General features: G+C 43.0%; 1 protein-coding gene and 1 non-coding gene across 2 annotated transcripts in view; both read right to left on the bottom strand.

The window, feature by feature from the left end:
* LOC124616420 (probable beta-hexosaminidase fdl) overlaps window positions 1–20,244 on the bottom strand; it is a 105,444-nt gene that overhangs the window by 72,196 nt on the left and 13,004 nt on the right. Inside the window, exons 4-6 of the mRNA XM_047144727.1 lie at window positions 9,728–9,874; window positions 3,882–4,088; window positions 22–160 (exon numbers count right to left, since the gene is read on the bottom strand). Coding sequence (XP_047000683.1) covers window positions 22–160; window positions 3,882–4,088; window positions 9,728–9,874 — 493 coding nt within the window. The remainder of the gene's footprint in view (window positions 1–21; window positions 161–3,881; window positions 4,089–9,727; window positions 9,875–20,244) is intronic.
* Trnat-ugu lies at window positions 4,520–4,593 on the bottom strand. The gene has a single exon. It is a non-coding gene; the product is annotated as a tRNA-Thr (tRNA).

The raw sequence follows: 20,244 nt of genomic DNA, 5'->3' as shown, positions 1-20,244 counted from the left end.
TGAGTTTTATGGCCAACGTACCCCTCTGCTCCGAACAGGAGACTTGCTCGGTAGGCCAGCCGGCAGCGGCGTGCGCGGGCACGTCCAGCTCCACCACCAGACGCACCCCGCGCTCTCTCGCGAACTCCGCCAGCCGCGACACGTCGTCCATACTGTACACCTGCCGGCAGGGACATAGAGAAAGGTCAAGGTGTAATCCAGCTGTAAAGGTGAAGAAAAGAGGAGGGGGGGAAGAAGTGGAAGAAGAAGAAGAAGAAGAAGAAGAAGAAGAAGAAGGAGGAGGAGGAGGAGGATGATGATAACGAGGAGAAGGGACGAAATAGAACAGATGAGGAGGGAAGAAGAATAGAGCAAAATGAGTATAAACGGCAAGAAGTAGGACTGTAGGATACAAACAATAATCCTATAAAAGAATATATCTATAAACTTAGGAACAATGTGTTTAGTTACCGTTTATATACGCGTCCTGTAATATCCAACTCTCTGGGAAAGTCTCTAAACAAATTCTGTTCCTCGATGTTTCTAAAAACGATAGTCATTTCCGTAAAGTACCTATTTCGTTTGTCCCCCTAAAGAGCACATGAAAGAAGCAGCTAGCTTCAGTCTTCTAGGTCTTGTGCCTAATATTGTCATCTCCCCATCATGGGCCTGTTATCTTTATGGTGGTACGAGTGTTTCCATTCTTGCTTGGATTTTGGCGGAGAACATTTTGAACACAGATTTTAAATTCCTTTCTAAAATATGCTTATTAAACTAATAAAAGTATATCTACTTAAGCTGTTAATTACATACTTAAGAATGAAAATGTACAATAAAAATCTAAGAAAGCAATGATGTACGTTGAGTTTCTTCATTCATATCCCTTTTAGCGCAGGGGCCGGTTTTATGTGTGACCTCCAAGCTACCTGATCGACGTGTAGGAAGATTCCATCCTCGTTTCCGGTCAAAATAGGGGTCAGCATTCGAAGACTGGCATCTGTAGATTTCTATGGTAGACTCATCACTTCAAACACCACCGACCCTTTGATCTCCCATCACAATGGATTTCCGCATCTGAAGCCCTTATCTTCCTTAGGGTGATCCCCGTCCGTGTCTACTCCGCTTAAATACTTTTGTTACCGTGTCACGAGTCTTAACGCCACAAAGCGGCATCCAATCTCGCGGTCGACAGTGGTCATAATGTTTTGGCTTATCGGAGTATGTGATGTTTACGAGCGTGGTATTCTAGCTCTTTTGCCCTGCAGTTGTCTTTTTGTGGTTTGACTTCCAGAAGTCACATACAATGAAAATAATGGACGAGCTGCAAATTTCTGTGTTATCACTAAAAGCAAGGAGGAAAACTTCTCAACATCGTAATACGTAGTGAATCGATTAATTTCTTCAGGTGTTTCCCTTGCGTATAATAACCACAGCAAATCCATGTATGTTCTGCCCTTCATACATGTAACTCAATATTTGCAACAAAAAGCAAAGATAAAATACAAAGGACAATCTATATTTAATCGTCACTAGAGTCGTGGGAGAAGTTACAAGTGACAGTTTGATGTAAATAGTGCAGTCTACGAAAATTTAACACCTCTGACTGCATCCAAACACTCTGAGAAGCCATTACTGTCGTAATATTCTCATACCATACTTTAATTTCACGTAAAGAAACAGTGTGAGTAACTGTTAGGAACAGTTCTCGTGGAGAACTGTTGACGTAGCTGAAAGTACTTTAAAATGGATTACAAACTGTCTACACAGCAATAAAACTTTTATTTTAATGATTACCGGTTTCGGTCAGAATGTGGCAATCATCAGACCCTTTATAGCATAATGGTAGGTGGTGGTGGTGAACGGAACAGGTTTTATGAGTCCACGAAGTTCAACTGATGAGTCATAACACATGCTGTGTTCACCGCCACCATCTACCATCATGGTATTAAGGGTCTAAGGATGGTCATACTCTGACCGAAACTGTTAACCATTAAAATAAATGTTTTATTGCAGTCTAGTGTTTTAGACTATTTTTAAAACAGTATGAGTGTTGGCGTACACATGGAAGGATTTCTGTATAGTGAAGACGCAGTACCTGTTAGTAGACAGAGGAAAAAATACTATCTTAAAATTAGCACGTAAAAATTTCAAGATTTGTATTTTCTGATGGACTAGAACCACAATGCAAGAGTGCGAGCGTAAAACACTCAAACAACAGGCAAAATATGAATAATTATTTGCACCTCGTCATCATCATCATCATCATCATCATCATCATCATCATCATCATCATCATCAGACAGGTGCAGACTTTCTAAAAATCTATTACGATGTTCGAGTGGTATTGATTTGTTTAAAATTAATGAGCTTTTAACTGTGTGGAAAGCATAGTAATAGAAACTATAAAATTTTCTCATTGCGATCAAAAATGAGGTGGATGGTGAAAAGTGTTTGTGAATGGTATCCTACTAAAAATGTAATAGGATGCAGCGAAAAACCTATTATTTAATAAATACACTGAAGAGCCAAGGAAGCTGGTACACCGCCTAATATCGAGTAGCATGTGGAAGGGCCGCTACACTACGTGGCATTGACTCGACTAAAGTTTGAAGTAGTGCTGGAGGGAACTGGCACGAATCCTGCACAGCTGTCCATAAATCCGTAAGGGTACGAGGGAGCGGAGATCTCTTCTGAACACCACGTTGCAAGGCATCTGAGACATGCTCAATAATGTTCGTGTCTGGTGAGTTTGGTGGCCAGCGGAAGAGTTTAAACTCAGAGTTCCTGTAGCAATACTGGACGTGTGGGGTGTCGTATTGTCCTGCTGGAATTGGCCAAGTCCGTAGCAATGCACAATGGACATGAATGGATGCAGGTGATGAGACAGGATGCTTAAGTACGTGTCATCTGTTAGAGTCGTATCTAGACTTATCAGGGATCCCGTATCACTCCAACTGCACACGCCCCACAACATTACTCTGCTTCCACCAACTTGAACAGTCCCCTGCCGACATGCAGGGTCCATGGATTCGTGAGGTTGTCTCCATAATCGTACACGTCTATCCGCTCGATACAATTTGAAACGAGACTTGTCCGACCAGGCAACACGTTTCCAATCATCAACAGTCAAATGTCGGTGTTGAAGGGCCCTGGCGAGGCGTAAAACTGTGTCGTGCGGTAACGAAGGGTACACGAATGGGCCTTCGGCTCCGAAAGCCCATATCAATGATGTTTCGTTGAATGATTCGCACGCTGACACTTGTTGATGACCCAGCATTGAAATCTGCAGCAATTTGCGGAAGGATTGCGCTTCTGTCACGCTGAACGAGTCTCTTCAGTCGTCGTTGGTCCCATTCCTACAGGATCTTTTTCCGCCCGCACCGATTTCGGGGATTTGATGTTTTACCTGATTCCTGATATTCACGGTACACTCGCGAAATGGTCGTACGGGAAAATCCCCACTTCATCGCTTCTTCGGACGTTCTGTGTTCCATCACTCGTGCACCGACTATAACACCACGTTCAGATTCAAAGCTTGATAACCTGCCATTGTAGCAGCAGTAACCGATCTAACAACTGCACCAGACACTTTTTCTTATATAGGCGCTGCCGACCGCAGCGCGGTATTCTGCCCCTTTACATATCTCTGTATTTGAATACGCATGCCTGTACCAGCTTCTTTGGCGTTTCATTGTAGGCACGACTCAATAACAGGGTTATTGTAATAGTTGCGTTAGATACCCATAGTGAACGGTAAACATCTTTCAAGTACCAAAGATCAGACGGATTACACTCAAGATACTTCCGCAAAACTGAATTAACCTGCATCCATGCGTGCTTTATAGATTTATTGCCTTTGAACAAACGGTCGCATCGCTCGGTCGGTCGGTCGCGGAGCCCACCTGTTCTGGAGAGTAGGCTCCGTAGCGCGCCATGGTGGGCAGCGCGCGGCTGAGGTAGGGGAAGCTGGTTGAGTCCGTGAGGTGCCAGTGCAGCGTGTTGAGCTTGTTGGAGGCCATCGCGTCCACCGTGCGCTGCAGCGCCTCCAGCGGGATGAAGTTGCGCGCCGTGTCCACCATCAGGCCTCGGTGCCGAAACTTGGGCGCGTCCTGCAAACGAATCGTCCAACAGTAACAGTCAATATACCAATCACATCATTTGACCTTAATTCACTGACAATGGAACCAATGAAGATGTAATCAATTTAATACAACCACATGAAATTTCAGTGAAATCTGTACCAAAATTAATCAAAATAAGTCTTTGTTCAGTAGAGGTGGTTCGTTATTTGATTAACATGCTTTTTCACCATTATTGGCCTATCTAAACTTGCCTTTTTCAAATGCGCGTTTCCATACAATCGTAAACGACGTAAAACAAGGAGAAATGCTGAGGTATATTCCTACAACACAGACCCAATTAAACATAGATCTTAATGCATAACGAAATACCAACTAACTTTCCACATATTACAATGAAATGAATATCACTAGCTGCATACAGGCGTTGATATAAGTCAACGTGGACAGTAGAAAATGTGTGCCCCGACCGGGACTCGAACCCGGGATCTCCCGCTTACATGGCAGACGCTCTACCCTACTGAGCCACCGAGGACACAGAGGTTAGCAGAGGTTAGTGCGTTGGGGTTGTTTGGGGAAGGAGACCAGACAACTAGGTCATCGGTCTCATCGGATTAGGGAAGGACGGGGAAGGAAGTCGGCCGTGCCCTTTCAATGGAACCATCCCGGCATTTGCCTGGAGCGATTTAGGGAAATCACGGAAAACGTAAATCAGGATGGCCGGACGCGGGATTGAACTGTCGTCCTCCCGAACGCGAGTCCAGTGTGCTAGGGTTTGTGCGTCTTCAGGGACTTCTCTGGCAAGTCTCCCGTGAGACCCACATTCTCAACTATATTCATAGTGCCCCTACCCATTATACTCATCACTCGCGGCTTTGCCGCAGATTCCCGCAAGAGTTCGGGCACTGTGTGCATTTGCACAGAAGAAGATCAGACGTTGCTGAAGCTTTCGAAACGTCGACACTAGCTAAAACAGCAATCTCTCACACACACACACACACACACACACACACACACACACACACACACACACACACGTTACCCCGATATGGCACGGTAGTACGCTTTTACGATTTACTACTTTGGCATTGAGCTGTAACGATTTTACACTATTGGAGACAACACAGGACTCGCCAAAATGAAATGCTGTTGAGGTGGAGCTAAATTTTTCACGTCTCGTAGAAATGGAAAGGCAGGATCTTGTTCGTAACCATGTCGAATAGGTACTTGTCACGTGTCATGTGGGCACTTTGGAGCTAAAAGGCACGGCTGTGGCCGGACATGAAGGATTAACTCCCAGATATCGCAACCTTCCAACACGCCGAGCAGGCGTGCAACTCATGAGCGAAGTAGACATCGCGTGAGAAGCTTTCAACCACCAACCAACAGCCAGTACTGCCCAATTCATATACGAAATAAAATTCAATCGAAGTAGCAGTACAGATGCTTTCCAGGTAACGTTTAGAGTACGTGTCGAAGTCTTCTACAACGACCCAGCCCAGTCCATATATATATAAAGAGAAGATAAAATTAAAACTTCTGCTCCAATCACAGATTCAGGTTGTTAGTATAGTTAGTAGTTCAGTGGTGGTAGCCACGGGCTGCACACCCCTTTATTAATAAGACTATGAATTTAATTGAATTAATTAAGAATTAAAAGTAATTTTCTCAAGCCATCAGTAATCACAGGTAACTTGTCTATACACAAGACTAACAACGGACTGTGGCGATGATTAAATTTCTTGGTTCGCCTGTCAGTAAATTCGGAAATTCCTCGAAGTGGCGTAGAACTGCATCAGATCCAGCAGTGCGCGTTGGTTTCAAAAGTCCACACCAAGGTGACAGTTGCGCGGAGGGACACCGGCCTGTTCGACGGCCAGAGGCCTGGCGCCACCCCTGTAGCGTCAGCGTGTGCGTCGGCGGGCTGAGCAGCCCCTCGGCTGAAAGTTAAGAGACCGTTGGCATTGCCGCCGCCGCCGATGTAGGCGGCAGGGACCTTTTACTTTCGGAGGAAGCTCACAGTCTTCGAGGACCCGAGTTTACAAAACTGCTGACAGTCTCCCTCTCTGTCAATCCATTGGAGTGCTTGGTGCGATCAATTAGTAGGAGTACATTGCAGGCTGTATTTCGTGACCAGCAGTAGCGCATCTGCGCTGCATGTGTTCTTTTACACCGCCGTGGAAGCAACCGGCCCCTATTACGCTCCGTTTTATCCAGTCATTTGCGGCAGAATGCTCGTAGTAAAGACGACCGTTTTTAAGACGTAAATATTTGGTTTTGGCCGCGAGGGATCAGCCTCCCTGTTTTATCAATGGTAATATGGAAGTCTGTTGTGCTGCTCCTGTCCTTTATTAGCACCATATTTTCACACTCATGGCACTTTACCGTAACTTGTGATTCGAATTCCGGAGTCATCTTTGTTAAGCTGTAAGCCGAAATTGTGGACTGGCTAGTTGCCACATATTTGTATCGATACGGCCTCATTCTCATGCGTTTACGAGAATATATTTGCTTTTCTTTAAGCTGTCTGTTACTGGTCTGTATCCTCCCTCTGTTCTCTTCACCAATCAATTTCGATCTGCAGTCGAAATACCTGCAGTAAATGAACGCGACAACATTACTGCCCGGGGAGCAGCAAATCAGATGAGATTCTTCCAATCTGATGGTAGGGAAGACTTTGACGGGCAGAAAGTTTATTTCTCTCATTTTGACCCCTCTGAAGCCAAAAGAAACGATCTGTACCAGTCATGTCACAAAATTTATTTCCAAACAAGACGCACGAAGCATATCGTCGACATTTTCATTGTGCAGTTATTTTCATAACCATACAGATACAAGGTAAATGGGAAAATAAGTCAAACAAAACGTTAGTACTTGTTAACAACGGAGTGGAGACCAAGAGTACCTTCTACCAAAACACTCAGAAAATATCCATGAACAGCCTCCCAAATTTGTCAGTGGAGTTTGGGTTTACCATTTTAACAGGACGAAGTGGTGAAAGCAGCTCTTTTGAGCCGAGCAGTACACTGGCAGACGAAAGGCCACGGTGCCGAAGAGTGCCTATACCCTCTGTTGATGTCTCCAACATAAGGTGAAACGTTACACAGATGAGTAAACCTTGGACCACACGGATTATGTCTGTGAAACAAATTTCACCAAGCACGCAACTATCGGCCGTGAAGGGTTACATTGTATGATTATCTTAGGTTTTTATCACGACTTTATGTAGACAACACTGTCGATAAACGCTCTGCTGCATACCTTGACCTGCCTGGATAGCGGTGCGCGGTAGAGAGCCGCTTCCAGGACGGAGAGGTGCACCGGATCCGGACCGAATAAGAGTCACGCTCTTTGAAACGAAAGCCCAGATGTGGCTCTATTCAATTCGTACATTATCTAAAAAAATGATACACGATCAGAGAAAGGAAACGTATTGACTAACGAATAAATGTAGCAGAGGTAATGTTTAAAATTTTCGGTTGCCGGAGTACGAAAATCGTGGGAAGCCAATCACTAGGTGGAAAACCTCTTCGGCCACAAGCGCAATATTGGGCCCATTCACCAGGAAATACCTGTCCGACCCCTAAAAAACCCGACAAGAAGGTGCAATGTCTGCATGAAACACGAAGTACGAAGCGAAACGACAGAGCAATCCACAGAGTGTAAAGTGGAGTTGCATCTACCAGAATGCTTTCGAAATCACCATGCCATGCTGGACTCAATTTTTTGAATTGTAGAACCTGGTGGTTGCAATTAAAGTGCACCGCCTCACAGAGGTCCTGTGTGGACTGTAATTATGGAAACTAAAGTTAGTAGATATTGCAATGCGTTAATGCGGAACCGATTTAGGTTTGAAAAGTTTCCAATATTTGTCACTAGGTGTAAATCTGGCGCTGTGAATGCAAGAAAGACGTATAGAAATGATTCGATGTCTAATGGATTAGGAAAGGAACATGGCTGCGAAATGTCGGACTAGTGACAAACGCTTAATGATTTTATTATTAGTTACCGATTAGACAGTTCGTTCAATAGGAGCACAGGAGACGTCGATGAGATGCCGTTGAACGCCAGGCACCTGATCGCCAGAGCTGGAGCTGGAACTAATTTTATTCCAGCGTAAATCGGTTCCTCATCAACGCATTAGCATAGCTACCAAATTTAGCTGCCAGACGCTAATTACAACCCACACTGGAGTAGCTGCACTTCAATTATAACCACTCGGAATTTTGCTACCAGTAATTTGTTCAAAGACAGCATTTCTTCTTGTAATCACACCTACGTTCAGGCATCGTGTTATTACATTCCTTCTGAACAAGTCACACCCAGAAACGCCCACGAAGATTATAATTTCTTTTAAAATATTGCTTTTGTGTAGAAATGTATATTTTGAAGTATTGTTTGCAACATTCTATTACGAAAACGTATACAAAAACGAACATGAATTTTATGTTAAAATCCACAAGTGCAGTGCCATGTGAAACAAACGTGTAGTTACGCAACAGCGTCCGCTTTGCGATTGTCTCACGCATCACGCTGGCCCGTTTCACACGCGCCGTCTCCAATCGCTTGGGCAAGGATTTTGTCTTACTAAATGGTACGGCAAGGGGTTAACGACGAAGTCTGTGCCAGCAAGCCTGACTGTAGTTTGTAGGTGGTTTCCCATATCCCACTCTGTTAATACCGGGCTGTTCCTAGATACCGCCTCAGTTACACAGTTCGGAAATGTTTACAAAACTTTCTCATACACTCACGTGAACAACATTACACGCAGGGAGTTGGATAACACACCGTCCGTCCCAGGGGTAACAGGAGCTGTGACAGGAAGGGCATCGGGCAAACACGAAACCAAATCATGCCAATTCCAAATGAAATTACTCCGTTTCAGGGGCTTTACTGGTCTCATTTGGGAATGATTTTACGTATACACACAAGCGGCGAGTGAAAATTTGTACCAAGGTCGCGAACCGTACCCTGGTGTCTTGCTTGCTAGGCAGATGCTGCGTTAGCCACTGAACCACCTTCGCACATCCTTTCACGCAACTGCGTGGATTACTCTGCCACACCTCCCTCCTCGATCCTAATTCTCACTGACACCCCAGTCTCAAACTGTGTCAAAAAATGGCTCTGAGCACTATGGGACTTAACATCTATGGTCATCAGTCCCCTAGAACTTAGAACTACTTAAACCTAACTAACCTAAGGACATCACACAACAACCAGCCATCACGAGGCAGAGAAAATCCCTGACCCCGCCGGTCAAACTGTGTCATTTCATTATTTCATCTGTATAAGTACCCGCTCAAGGGCCTCAGGCTAAGAGCCCCGTTAACGTTCGATGCTGAAGGGCTATTCTAGAACATTGAGAGCCTCGCCAATTCTGTTCGTGTATCTGGGGGAATTTAAAGTAGACTGGGGCAGGAGAGAGAATTTAGATCGAGGATGGAAGCGTGTCAGGGTAATCTGTACAGTTGTGTGGGCCGCTGTACCAAGGTGGCTTGTTGGATAACGCACCTGCTTAGTAAGTTGGAGACCCCGAGTTCGATTCCCGGTAGTCTTAATTTTCATTCGTCGCTTCAGTCTACATACTTAAAATCATGCTAAATTCGTTCGTAACTACGCAGATCCTGCACCGATGCAGGACAGACATAAGAAGTAGAAGTAGTGTGTACCTTGACGATAGCAGAGTCCAGCATGCGCACGCATCCGCTGACGGGGTCCCACCAGGCGAGCTGCGACAACGTCTCCAGCGCATGGCGGGCGCCGAAGAAGCTGCGCGCATCAATCTCCGCTTGTAGATCCCGAGACTCACGGCGCACCTGCCACAAGTGAATTAAACACTCAGCTTTGTGCATACTGGAGATCTGCTGCATGCAAGTGCAGCCGAGTAATGGACGAGATCGCTAGCTTTGTTGTCAGTTTATTTGGGCTGGAAGGAAAGTACATTCTACTACATACTACTCTGAAAAAGTTAAGACTCATCAGGAATCTACATGATTACTGTACGATCCACAGTTAAGTACGAGGCGTATTCTGAAAGTAAGGTCCGGTGAGGCGCGAAATGGAAACACTGTCAAAATCGAATGGAACTTTGCATATATGTGTTGGGCAGTGTCTTTAGTGTGCCTGTCGATCGCTTAACATTGTGCTTTTCAGTTCAGGGCGCTAAGTGATCACTTAGAAATGTCTGAACTATTGTGTCTCCCGCCAAGTATGTACGAGATTTTGCCTGAAGCTATGCAGCCCACATAACACGAATTTCATGCGTTTCTTCAAGACAATTTTCAGCTGCATTCTGCAGGGGCAATGAAAACGCTCCTGCAGCGTTTTCGATGGAAGTGATCACCCACAATACAGCCCTTAATTGGCTCCCTCTGATGTTAATCTCTGCACAGATGAACCGCTGGCCAAGACATTTTGGCACAAACAACGAAAGGCAGACAAGAGTAGAGAACTGGCGGAAAGCACAGGAAGCTGCTTTCTGTGACGAGGAGCGGCGACTATTTGGAGGGGTAGGTGGAAGGTGTGGGTAACTTTTGCGAATAAAATTTTTTTTTATTTTCACTGTGGTTTTCATTTCGTCTTTTTTCTTTTTTCTGTGTGAGCGTTCCAATTTAAGTTATTCGTAATTGCAATGCCTAAATATTTAGTTGAATTTACAGTATTTAGATTCTTGTGATTTATCGTGTAACCTAAGTTTAGCGCATTTCTGTTAGTACTCATGTGGATGACTAGACATCTCCATTACCTAGAGTCAATTGTCACTTTTCGCACCATACATTTATCTTGTCTACATCATTTTGCAACTGGTTTTGATCATTGATTACTTTACAAGACGGCAAATGACTGCATCCTCTGAACAGTCTAAGAGGGCAGCTCAGATTATCTCCTCTGCCGTTAATATAGGTCAGAAACAGCAGAGCGCTTGAAACACTTCCTCGGAAACCGGTACAGTTACACTTTCTGAAGTCTGTAGGCTAGTTTCATGCAGTTTCGTCCTGTTAGTGTATCCTGGGAAAGCCCATCTCTCTAACTATTACAACCTGGAAATTTCATAATCTATCATCGAACCTAAGTTGGGATCACATGAAGTCTATTTCTACACAGTACATGTTTATAACAAACAGAATAACTTTGCTGATTGCTTGCTGATTCAATAGATACCACACATTCATCCTGAAACCGTAAAAAAATCTATATTTTGAATGTTGAGACCAGTTACGTTCATTACCCCATAATTTGCTTCGATAAACATAGGTTGTAATACGACTGAAGAACGTATTATGATACTACTGTTTCGTGGGACATCTCATTTCGCTAATTCCAAACCTGTACCACGCATTAACATAGGAAGCTGCTGTGCGATAGTACAGCTCAAACGACTGTTCTGAGAAATTTTCAAGAGTAACGTTTATTGAAGTACGCTGGAGAACAAGAGATCATGTTTTTCACATGCAACTCGAACACGTGCAGCAGTAGCACTAATCTACTGAATTACAGTCCACATTATTAACATAGATATGTAGTAGGATTTTGGATCGTATATTGTGTTCGGACATTATGAATAACATCGAAGATAACAGACTATTGACACAGACAAAACTGATTCGGAAAACATCGTTCTTGTTCAACACAACTAGCTCTTTACTCACACTAAGTGTTAAGTGCTGTCGACAAGGGATTTCAAATTGATTTCATATTTTTAGATTTCCAGAAGGCTTTTGACACCGTACCTTACAAGCGGCCTGTAATCGAACTGTGGGCTGATGGAATATCGTCTCAGTTACGGGACGATTTGTGACTTCCTTTCAGATGTCACATTTAGTAACAACTGACGGAAAGCCATCGAGTAAAACAGAAGTGATTTCTGGCGTTCCCCAAAGTAGTGTTATAGGCCCTCTGCTGTTCCTGATCTGTATAAACTATTTAGGAGACAATCTGAGCAGCTGTATTGGGTTTTTTGCAGAAGACGTTGTCGTTTATCGTCTAGTAAAAAAAGTCATCAGAAGATCAGAGATAATTGCAAAACGATTTAGATATCTGTATAGTGTGCAAATTGGCAACTGACTAAATAATGAGTGAGTGATCACCAATGAATACTAAAAGGAATCAGTTAAACTTCTCTAGCACGAAAATCAGTCAAATATAAAGGCCGTAAATTTAGCTAAATGCCTCGGAATTACTAACTTAAATTGGAAAGGACACACAGAAAATGTTGTGGGAAACGCGAACCGAAGACTGCGTTTGATTGGCAGGACACCCAGGAGGTGAAACGGATTTATTAAAGAGATTGCCTGCACTACGCTTGTCCGTCCTCTTTTTGAATACTGCTGCGCGGTCTGGGATCCTTACCAGATAGGATTTACGGCGTAGATTGAGAATATTGAAAGAAAGGGAGTACGTTTTTTACTGTCGAGAAATAGGGGAGAGAGTGTCATGGACTTTGGGGTGCAAATCATTAAACCAAAGGCGTTTTCCGTTGTGGGGGATGTTCTCGTGACATTTCAATCACCTACTTTCTCCTCAGACTGCGCAAATAGTTCGTTGACGCCGACCTACACAAGAAGAAACAATCATAATAAAATAACGGAATCCGAGCTCGCACGGAAGTACATAGGTGTTCGTTTTTGCCCGCGCGCTGTTCGAGAGTGGAATAATAGAGAAATAATGTAAAGGTGGTTCAATGAACACACTACCAGGCACTCAAGTGCGATTTGCATCGTATCCATGTAGATGTAGAAATCGCAGGTTTGCATAAATGTTTTATTTTGCTCAGACGGCGGAACGGGTTGTGGAAATAGTGGAATCAAGTACGATTGTTACCACAGATATACATTCTAACCAACGTAATATAAAAACCGTTGATCTGATACTAATATACATTAAAACAGTGAGAACCTTTAGGCTGCTTAATTGTCACAAAGTATCTATTCATACTTTGTGACATCCGTGCCTTGATCTGATTGGGAGAGGTATATCAGTAGAGAAATTTCTATTGAGTTGTGGTTACATAATAAATGTTGATATGAAGACATTTTTTGACTTATTAGGCTTTAAACTCTGCGACGAGACTCCTAGGATGCACTGCAAACACTTAAAGTGATCATATGTTACTGACGAAATCTCTAAGTTGGATTTGTAGCATCACTGAATGGCGCTCAGTTTTATCGACCCCAAACACGGAAAAGATAAGAAACCTGCATCTTTTAAGCACGTCTTTGTCTCATTGTATGTGTGTGTTTCTCCCTACCACTAGATTTTCTTCCTATAAATTGTACAGAGTGGTCAGACAAGCTAACAAGGTAGGGAGACCATGAAGGAAGCGAAATTTCCCAAATAACTAGGTCAGATATGCACCACTGTATAGGTACGGCCATGAAAGACGGCCGAACAGCAAGGAGTGCGCGTAAGTTCGTTTGGCCAGAGAACGTTTTTGCGTTTTTCGGTGACTGTAAGGCGGAGGGTCTGCAAAGGATGTGCAGGTTTTCTCTATCTCCCGTGCAAATAAGTAAGCAAGGATGGAAGCGACATCCACAGACAATCGTTGAATATGAAACATAAGCTCTGACTCGACAAGGATTGGATGGCAGTCTACAACTTGTCTGTTGAGGGAAAACTAAACGCGGTTTTGAACCAAATTAAATCCACTGAAATGAAATAAATGAAGATAAAATGTCTTGGAATTATAGTGTTTTAAACCGATCCGAAATTCTGAAACTTTAGTTCATCTACGATATATCCCTTGTAGCGTCATAAGCCACGATTCTGTACCAAATCTGTCGACCCTTTTGGTACTATCACGTCCTGATCCGTACTAGAATTTCTGATGGATTTATCAGAGACAATGAAAATTTGAGACTGACTTGGAGATGTTCTCAGAAAGGCTAACGGTTAAGGTACCTTTTCGTCAGGAAAAACGGATTCGAGTCCTGGTCTGACAAATACAGTTCTCACTATATATATAGTGTGTATTGCCAGATGGGTTTTGGAACCCTACTCTAAGCGTTTTCGAGTCCTTTGTTCTAATCACGGTGGCACCTCATTCTGTGGGATGGTATGTCTGAAGTTTACAGGATAATTTTCTGCACAATTGCATGTCTCCAACTCTTAACAATGCAAAACCTGCAACCAGACACTCTTTTTGGATGAATAATTTCTTTGTAACTTTTTTCAGACTGGGGTCAAACGTCAGACGGCAACAAGAATTTCTCGTAGAAACAATTTTTGTCCTGCAACGTAACATTCCGTTCTTAGTTTGCGGTTTAGACGTATCTTTTAAATTATATGCAAGATCTATACGTTTGTACTTGAGTAAAATGTTTTAATTTACTTACTACAAAGCACTGCTTGATATGTGGCATGGCGAAGCAAGAAGTAAACGAACGGCCAGACAGACGCGTCTTTACGTCTGATAGGTTTACATCTGACGTTACGTCCAATGGTGTGGTTGGCGGTACCGAAAAACAGGATGGTAAGGTTTTTTTTGTTTTGCGGTTTTGGGGCGCACAACTGCAATGGTCATTAGCGCCCAGACTAAGTTAGGAATGCACTGTAAGGCACAAGGTTAAAACAGCAACTAAAAGGGACAACACTATAAAAGACATTAATAGGCATAGGATTAAAAAAAAACTGCATAATCAAATGTCCTTAGACAGGTTTGTCAAGTGGATAATACGAAGAACGCGAGCAGCTGCTCCTGGGTCATCCGCTAAAATGGCATCCAGAGTACATGGCAGGCCAAGATCAACGCGCAGTGTATTAAAATTCGGACAGGACGTTAAAATGTGGCGTACCGTCAGCAATTGACCACATGGGCAAAACGGCGCCGGCGCAGCCGTCAGCAGATGGCGGTAGCTGAACCGGCGGTGTCCAATCCGTAACCGGGCCAAAACGACCTCCTCCCGCCGAGAAAGGCGTGAAGAGGTCGTCCAAGCCGTGGGAAGAGGTTTCAAGGCCCGAAGCTTGTTGTCCGTAAGTGTAGCCCAATCGGCATGCCACACCGGTAAAATGCGCTGACAAACAAGAAGCTGTCCGAAGCTGGAGGACCGCAGCCAGGACGTCAAGGTGAATAGGTTTGCCAGGTGTCCGGCTTCTTTGTGTTCGCATCCGGTAAAATTTACCGTGAACAAGTCGGCCTGCCAGTTTTTGTTAGGCTTTTAGCGATTAAACAGAGAACATGCAACTAAGGCACGTTCCAAGCTAATGGCGTAAATATGCAGTCAAAGTTCTCAAAATTTTGAGGTGACGTCAGTCTGGTGGCAGAATTTAAAGCAAACATGTGAAACATATACATCTCTGGCAAGGATTTCTTAAAATCCTGATTATGAATTTCACCCTCAATTGAAGCACTTGCAGTGGAGGATGACAGCTGAATAAGCACCAGTTACTATGGATATTCTACAAACAATCGTGTTGGAGGAACATCCGCAGTTCAGCATTATACCAGAGGTTGAAAATACCGCTACAGTTTTAAGCTCTTATTTAGAACAAATAAAAGTACCTCACAACTGTAGCAGTATTTTCAACCTCTTGTATAGATATTTTATGTACAAAAAAATAGGATGACTAAATTCTTTGATCAGTATCAATGTTTCATGCAACAAAAAATGACTGCCTTAAAAATTATTTTGGCACATGAAAGGGGACATGTTTATTTCGAATCGTAGCACAATGGAATTTATACGGAATTACTAAAACTGGCAGAATATTAGTTTGCTATTCCAGGCCATAATGCCAACATTCAAAGCGTGTTCTCTTTCATAAACGCAAAATGGACAAAGAAACGCAATAATCTGCAAACCGACATAATCACAAGATGATGATGTCGTGTAACTTAAAATTACCGTGTCAAGAGTGACTAAATGATTTCCACAAAAAAACTATTCTTGATAACGTGGGTTGAACTGAGATTATTGGTCTTTATAAATGTAACTGAGGTGATCAGTGTTACTGAATGTTTAGTTTTCGCTTCCCAGAAACTTAATTATTTTGCTTAATGAACTTTTTATTTTGGCAGAATTGTCTGAGGAGGAAGAAGACTGAACACTTAGCTGCTACCATAAATTCCAAAGTATGACGCTATTATTATTACATTTTAGTTTAAGCACAGTTGTCTCCCAAAATACTGACGTATTATTAGTAAACGACTGAAAATCCCGAAGCGACCATTTCTATTACAAATAGGTAGTCCAGCATTTAAGGCAAACCGTCTGGCTAAACATAACGTTGAGTTCGGCTTTATTTTTGGACCTAGAAACCCTAATGGCGATGGAATCCTTTTACACTTATGGTGCGTCCTATAGTTTGTGTTTCGTCGGAAAGCTCCTCTGCGCAAATAAATAAAAGGCAGGGAGGGTTACTACGGACAACACTGAACAAAACCGCCTCGCCACTGAAGTATGGCAACGTTACAGTGTGGGAGAGAGAATTTATCGCCCATCATCGTTATTCGCGGAAAGGCGTCCGGAGGCGGATTATATATCATTGAATGCTGGTCCTCAATAAAGGGGGACGTGCAAGGCGGTTCAAACGTAAGCCAGCTTTTCACGTATCGCGCGCTATTCTACACAGATTCGTGTCTCTAACAAGAGGAGTGTGTGTCATGTGGGTAACATGATTTTTATCAAGTTTTGCAAGGGCGATACTGAAAACATGTTTCGGCATTTTGCCAGACATTCCTCAGTTTTTGGGAACATTGAGGTCAAAGACAATAGAAAATCTTATTTTATTTTGTTTATAGAAGGATCGTGTAAAAAAACATTTTTATTAATACAGGGTGTTACAAAAAGGTACGGCCAAACTTTCAGGAAACATTCCTCACAGACAAAGAAAGAAAATATGTTATGTGGACATTTGTCCGGAAACGCTTACTTTCCATGTTACATCTCATTTTATTACTTCTTTTCAAATCACATTAATCATGGAATGGAAATACACAGCAACAGAACGTACCAGCGTGACTTCAAACACTGTTACAGGAAATGTTCAAAATGTCCTCCGTCAGCGAGGATACACGCATCCACCCTCCGTCGCATGGAATCCCTGATGCGCTGATGCAGCCCTGGAGAATGGCGCATTGTATCACAGCCGTCCACAATACGAGCACGAAGAGTCTCTACATTTGGTACCGGGGTTGCGTAGACAAGAGCTTTCAAATGGCCCCATAAATGGAAGTCGAGAGGGTTGAGGTCAGGAGAGCGTGGAGGCCATGGAAATGGTCCCCCTCTACCAATTCATCGGTCACCGAATCTGTTGTTGAGAAGCGTACAAACACTTCAACTGAAATGTGCAGGAGCTCCATCGTGCATGGACCACATGTGTCGTACTTGTAAAGGCACATGTTGTAACACACAGAGTATCCCGTATGAAATCATGATAACGTGCTCCATTGAGCGTAGGAGGAAGAACATGGGGCCCAATCAAGATATCACCAACAATGCCTGCCCAAACGTTCACAGAAAATCTGTGTTGATGACGTGATTGCACAATTGCGTGCGGATTCTCGTCAGCCCACACATGTTGATTGTGAAAATTTACAATTTGATCACGTTGGAATGAAGCCTCATCCGTATAGAGAACATTTGCACTGAAATGAGGATTGACACATTGTTGGATGAACCATTCGCAGAAGTGTACCCGTGGAGGCCAATCAGCTGCTGATAGTGCCTGCACACGCTGTACATAGTACTGAAACAACTGGTTCTCCCGTAGCACTCTCCATACAGTGAAGTGGTCAACGTTACCTTGTACAGCAGCAACTTCTTTGACGCTGACATTAGGGTTATCGTCAACTGCACGAAGAATTGCCTCGTCCATTGCAGGTGTCCCGTCGTTCTAGGTCTTCCCCAGTCACGAGTCATAGGCTGGAATGTTCCGTGCTCCCTAAGACGCCAATCAATTGCTTCGAATGTCTTCCTGTCGGGACACCTTCGTTCTGGAAATCTGTCTCGATACAAACGTACCGCGCCACGGCTATTGCCCCGTGCTAATCCATACATCAAATGGGCATCTGCCAACTCTGCATTTGTAAACATTGCACCGACTGCAAAACCACATTCGTGATGAACACTAAACTGTTGATGCTACGTACTGATGTGCTTGATGCTAGAACTGTAGAGTAATGAGTCTCATGTCAACCCAAGCACCGGAGTCAACATTACCTTCCTTCAATTGGACCAACTGGCGGTGAATCGAGGAAGTACAGTACACACTGACGAAACTAAAATGAGCTCTAACATGGAAATTAGGCGTTTCCGGACACATGTCCACATAACATTTTCTTTCTTTGTGTGTGAGGAATGTTTCCTGAAAGTCTGGCAGTACCTTTTTGTAACACCCTGTATAATAAAGGGGTTCAAAGTTAGTAATGTTCGAGTTATTAACGTTTTGGTTATTTCATGGTGTAGCTAGGAGTCTAACAGATGAATGTATGTGGTCGATCGGTCGAAGCTTTACACTACCGAACAGATGATCCGTGTTCGATTTTTGGTCGAGTCCTGTTTTCAATCGATTTTTTTCGGTGTATGTGATAACATTCTGATAACGGGAACATCTTTGCCTTTTGACAGTTATTTTCATCGTGATACATGACACGCTATGATCGGATTTCCGTAGATAATTGTGCTCAGCCAACCTGCACCGTTAAAGTGATAACACCGAACTGTACCTCTGTCTGTCAATCATGAGACCCTCACTTTCTCCGACATGTCTTCAGAATAGACGTCACAGAAGAGCAGAGAATTAAAAGATAGGGCGGATGCTATCTAAGTTCATGCGTTGATCCATAATTAGCTGTCTATGCCTGTCTTTCAAGACATGCTTTAATACACTTAGTACGTGTCCAAACTGATATCTGATACGACTTTTTTAGCACCGTGATCACGTAGGTTTTCCATGAACTGTACCGGACAACATGTTAATGCGGCTAGATTTGGTCGTGTATTACTTAAGCTTCTGTTGTTTCTATGATAAGTTTCACCACACAGATTGCGAGAAAGCGCACGAACAGACGATCAGTTAGTAGGCTTACGGGGTGTTTTTTACTATGTACCAGGATGAAAATAATACTACTTATACCTGATTATTAATCAGATCTCCCAATGTTTTAGTTAAAAATAGGGAAACAGAGGTATTTCAGTATCAGGATATCATCAGATACACCGAAAAAAGTATCGATTGAAATAGTCACGGCCAAGAATAAGAAACGGACGAATAGTGTGGTAGTCTATTGCCTTCAACGCTCGACCGCCGCCCTCTACCTGCTAAACAAGAAAATGACGTATGACCAAGCTATAGCACGAAAACGCAGAAATCTTAACTCTAGCACTACTAACTTTCGATCCCATATTATGTTAACTAAAAATGTTTTTAGGTGATTTTCGATGCGCAGCATAGGAAATACGATTTCCTTCATCTTTGACCTCTATTTTTCCATACTCTGCGGAGAGCCTAGCAAAAAAACCGAAACAGGTGTTTTTATTTTCAAAGTAGACCGTCCTTGCAAAGCTTGATCAAAATCTGTGATCCACATATCAGACCCTCCCCTTGTAAGTGATGAAAGCTATACATCAATTTTTTAAACTAGTGGTAACGCCTATTACAGAATTTCTTTTCTCCAGCATAATTAATTTTTCTTTTTGATTAAGCTGACTATTTGAGTATACATATTCTGTGTCAGATTAAATTATTGAAGCATGATGAGATTTTGTAGGTAGGATTCTTGTGTACATGGCTTTGTTGTATAATGATAGTTGAAGTAGGTGTCTCAGTTGCTTAATGGTATCGTTAATAGTTAATAAACTGAAGACATGCACCTTCTGTAGTCCGAAGGAAAGAGCTTCCGAAGCCGCAAACAAGGAGTTTGTTGACAAATCTGTCCGAAGTTGTTCCTTGAGTTAGTTTGGTTATCGCACCAAGTGTTCATCTTCCGCATGAATTCATTGTCTCAGAAGGCCGCAAGTTGAAATATCCTGAGTTCTGAGATATCTATGATGCTGAGGAGGAGGGGGGGGGGGGGGAATGGTGCAAGCAGTAGTTGCAGTTTCTGGCATACTGGATTAACAATATAATGAATTTTAATACTGCGCAAAAATAATTGTATCATTCTTGTTTCTGCATTATACCAAATCTAACTGGTCATACTGAAAGGTGTTTTTTACTGAATTTGTAAATAAAGCTTCGATTGCCAATT

The sequence above is a fragment of the Schistocerca americana genome, chromosome 5 (genome assembly GCF_021461395.2).
Source record: "Schistocerca americana isolate TAMUIC-IGC-003095 chromosome 5, iqSchAmer2.1, whole genome shotgun sequence".
Classification (NCBI taxonomy): Eukaryota; Metazoa; Arthropoda; class Insecta; order Orthoptera; family Acrididae; genus Schistocerca; species Schistocerca americana.
The sequence above is the reverse complement of the archived record's forward strand: the minus strand, read 5'-3'. Positions and strand labels throughout refer to the sequence as shown.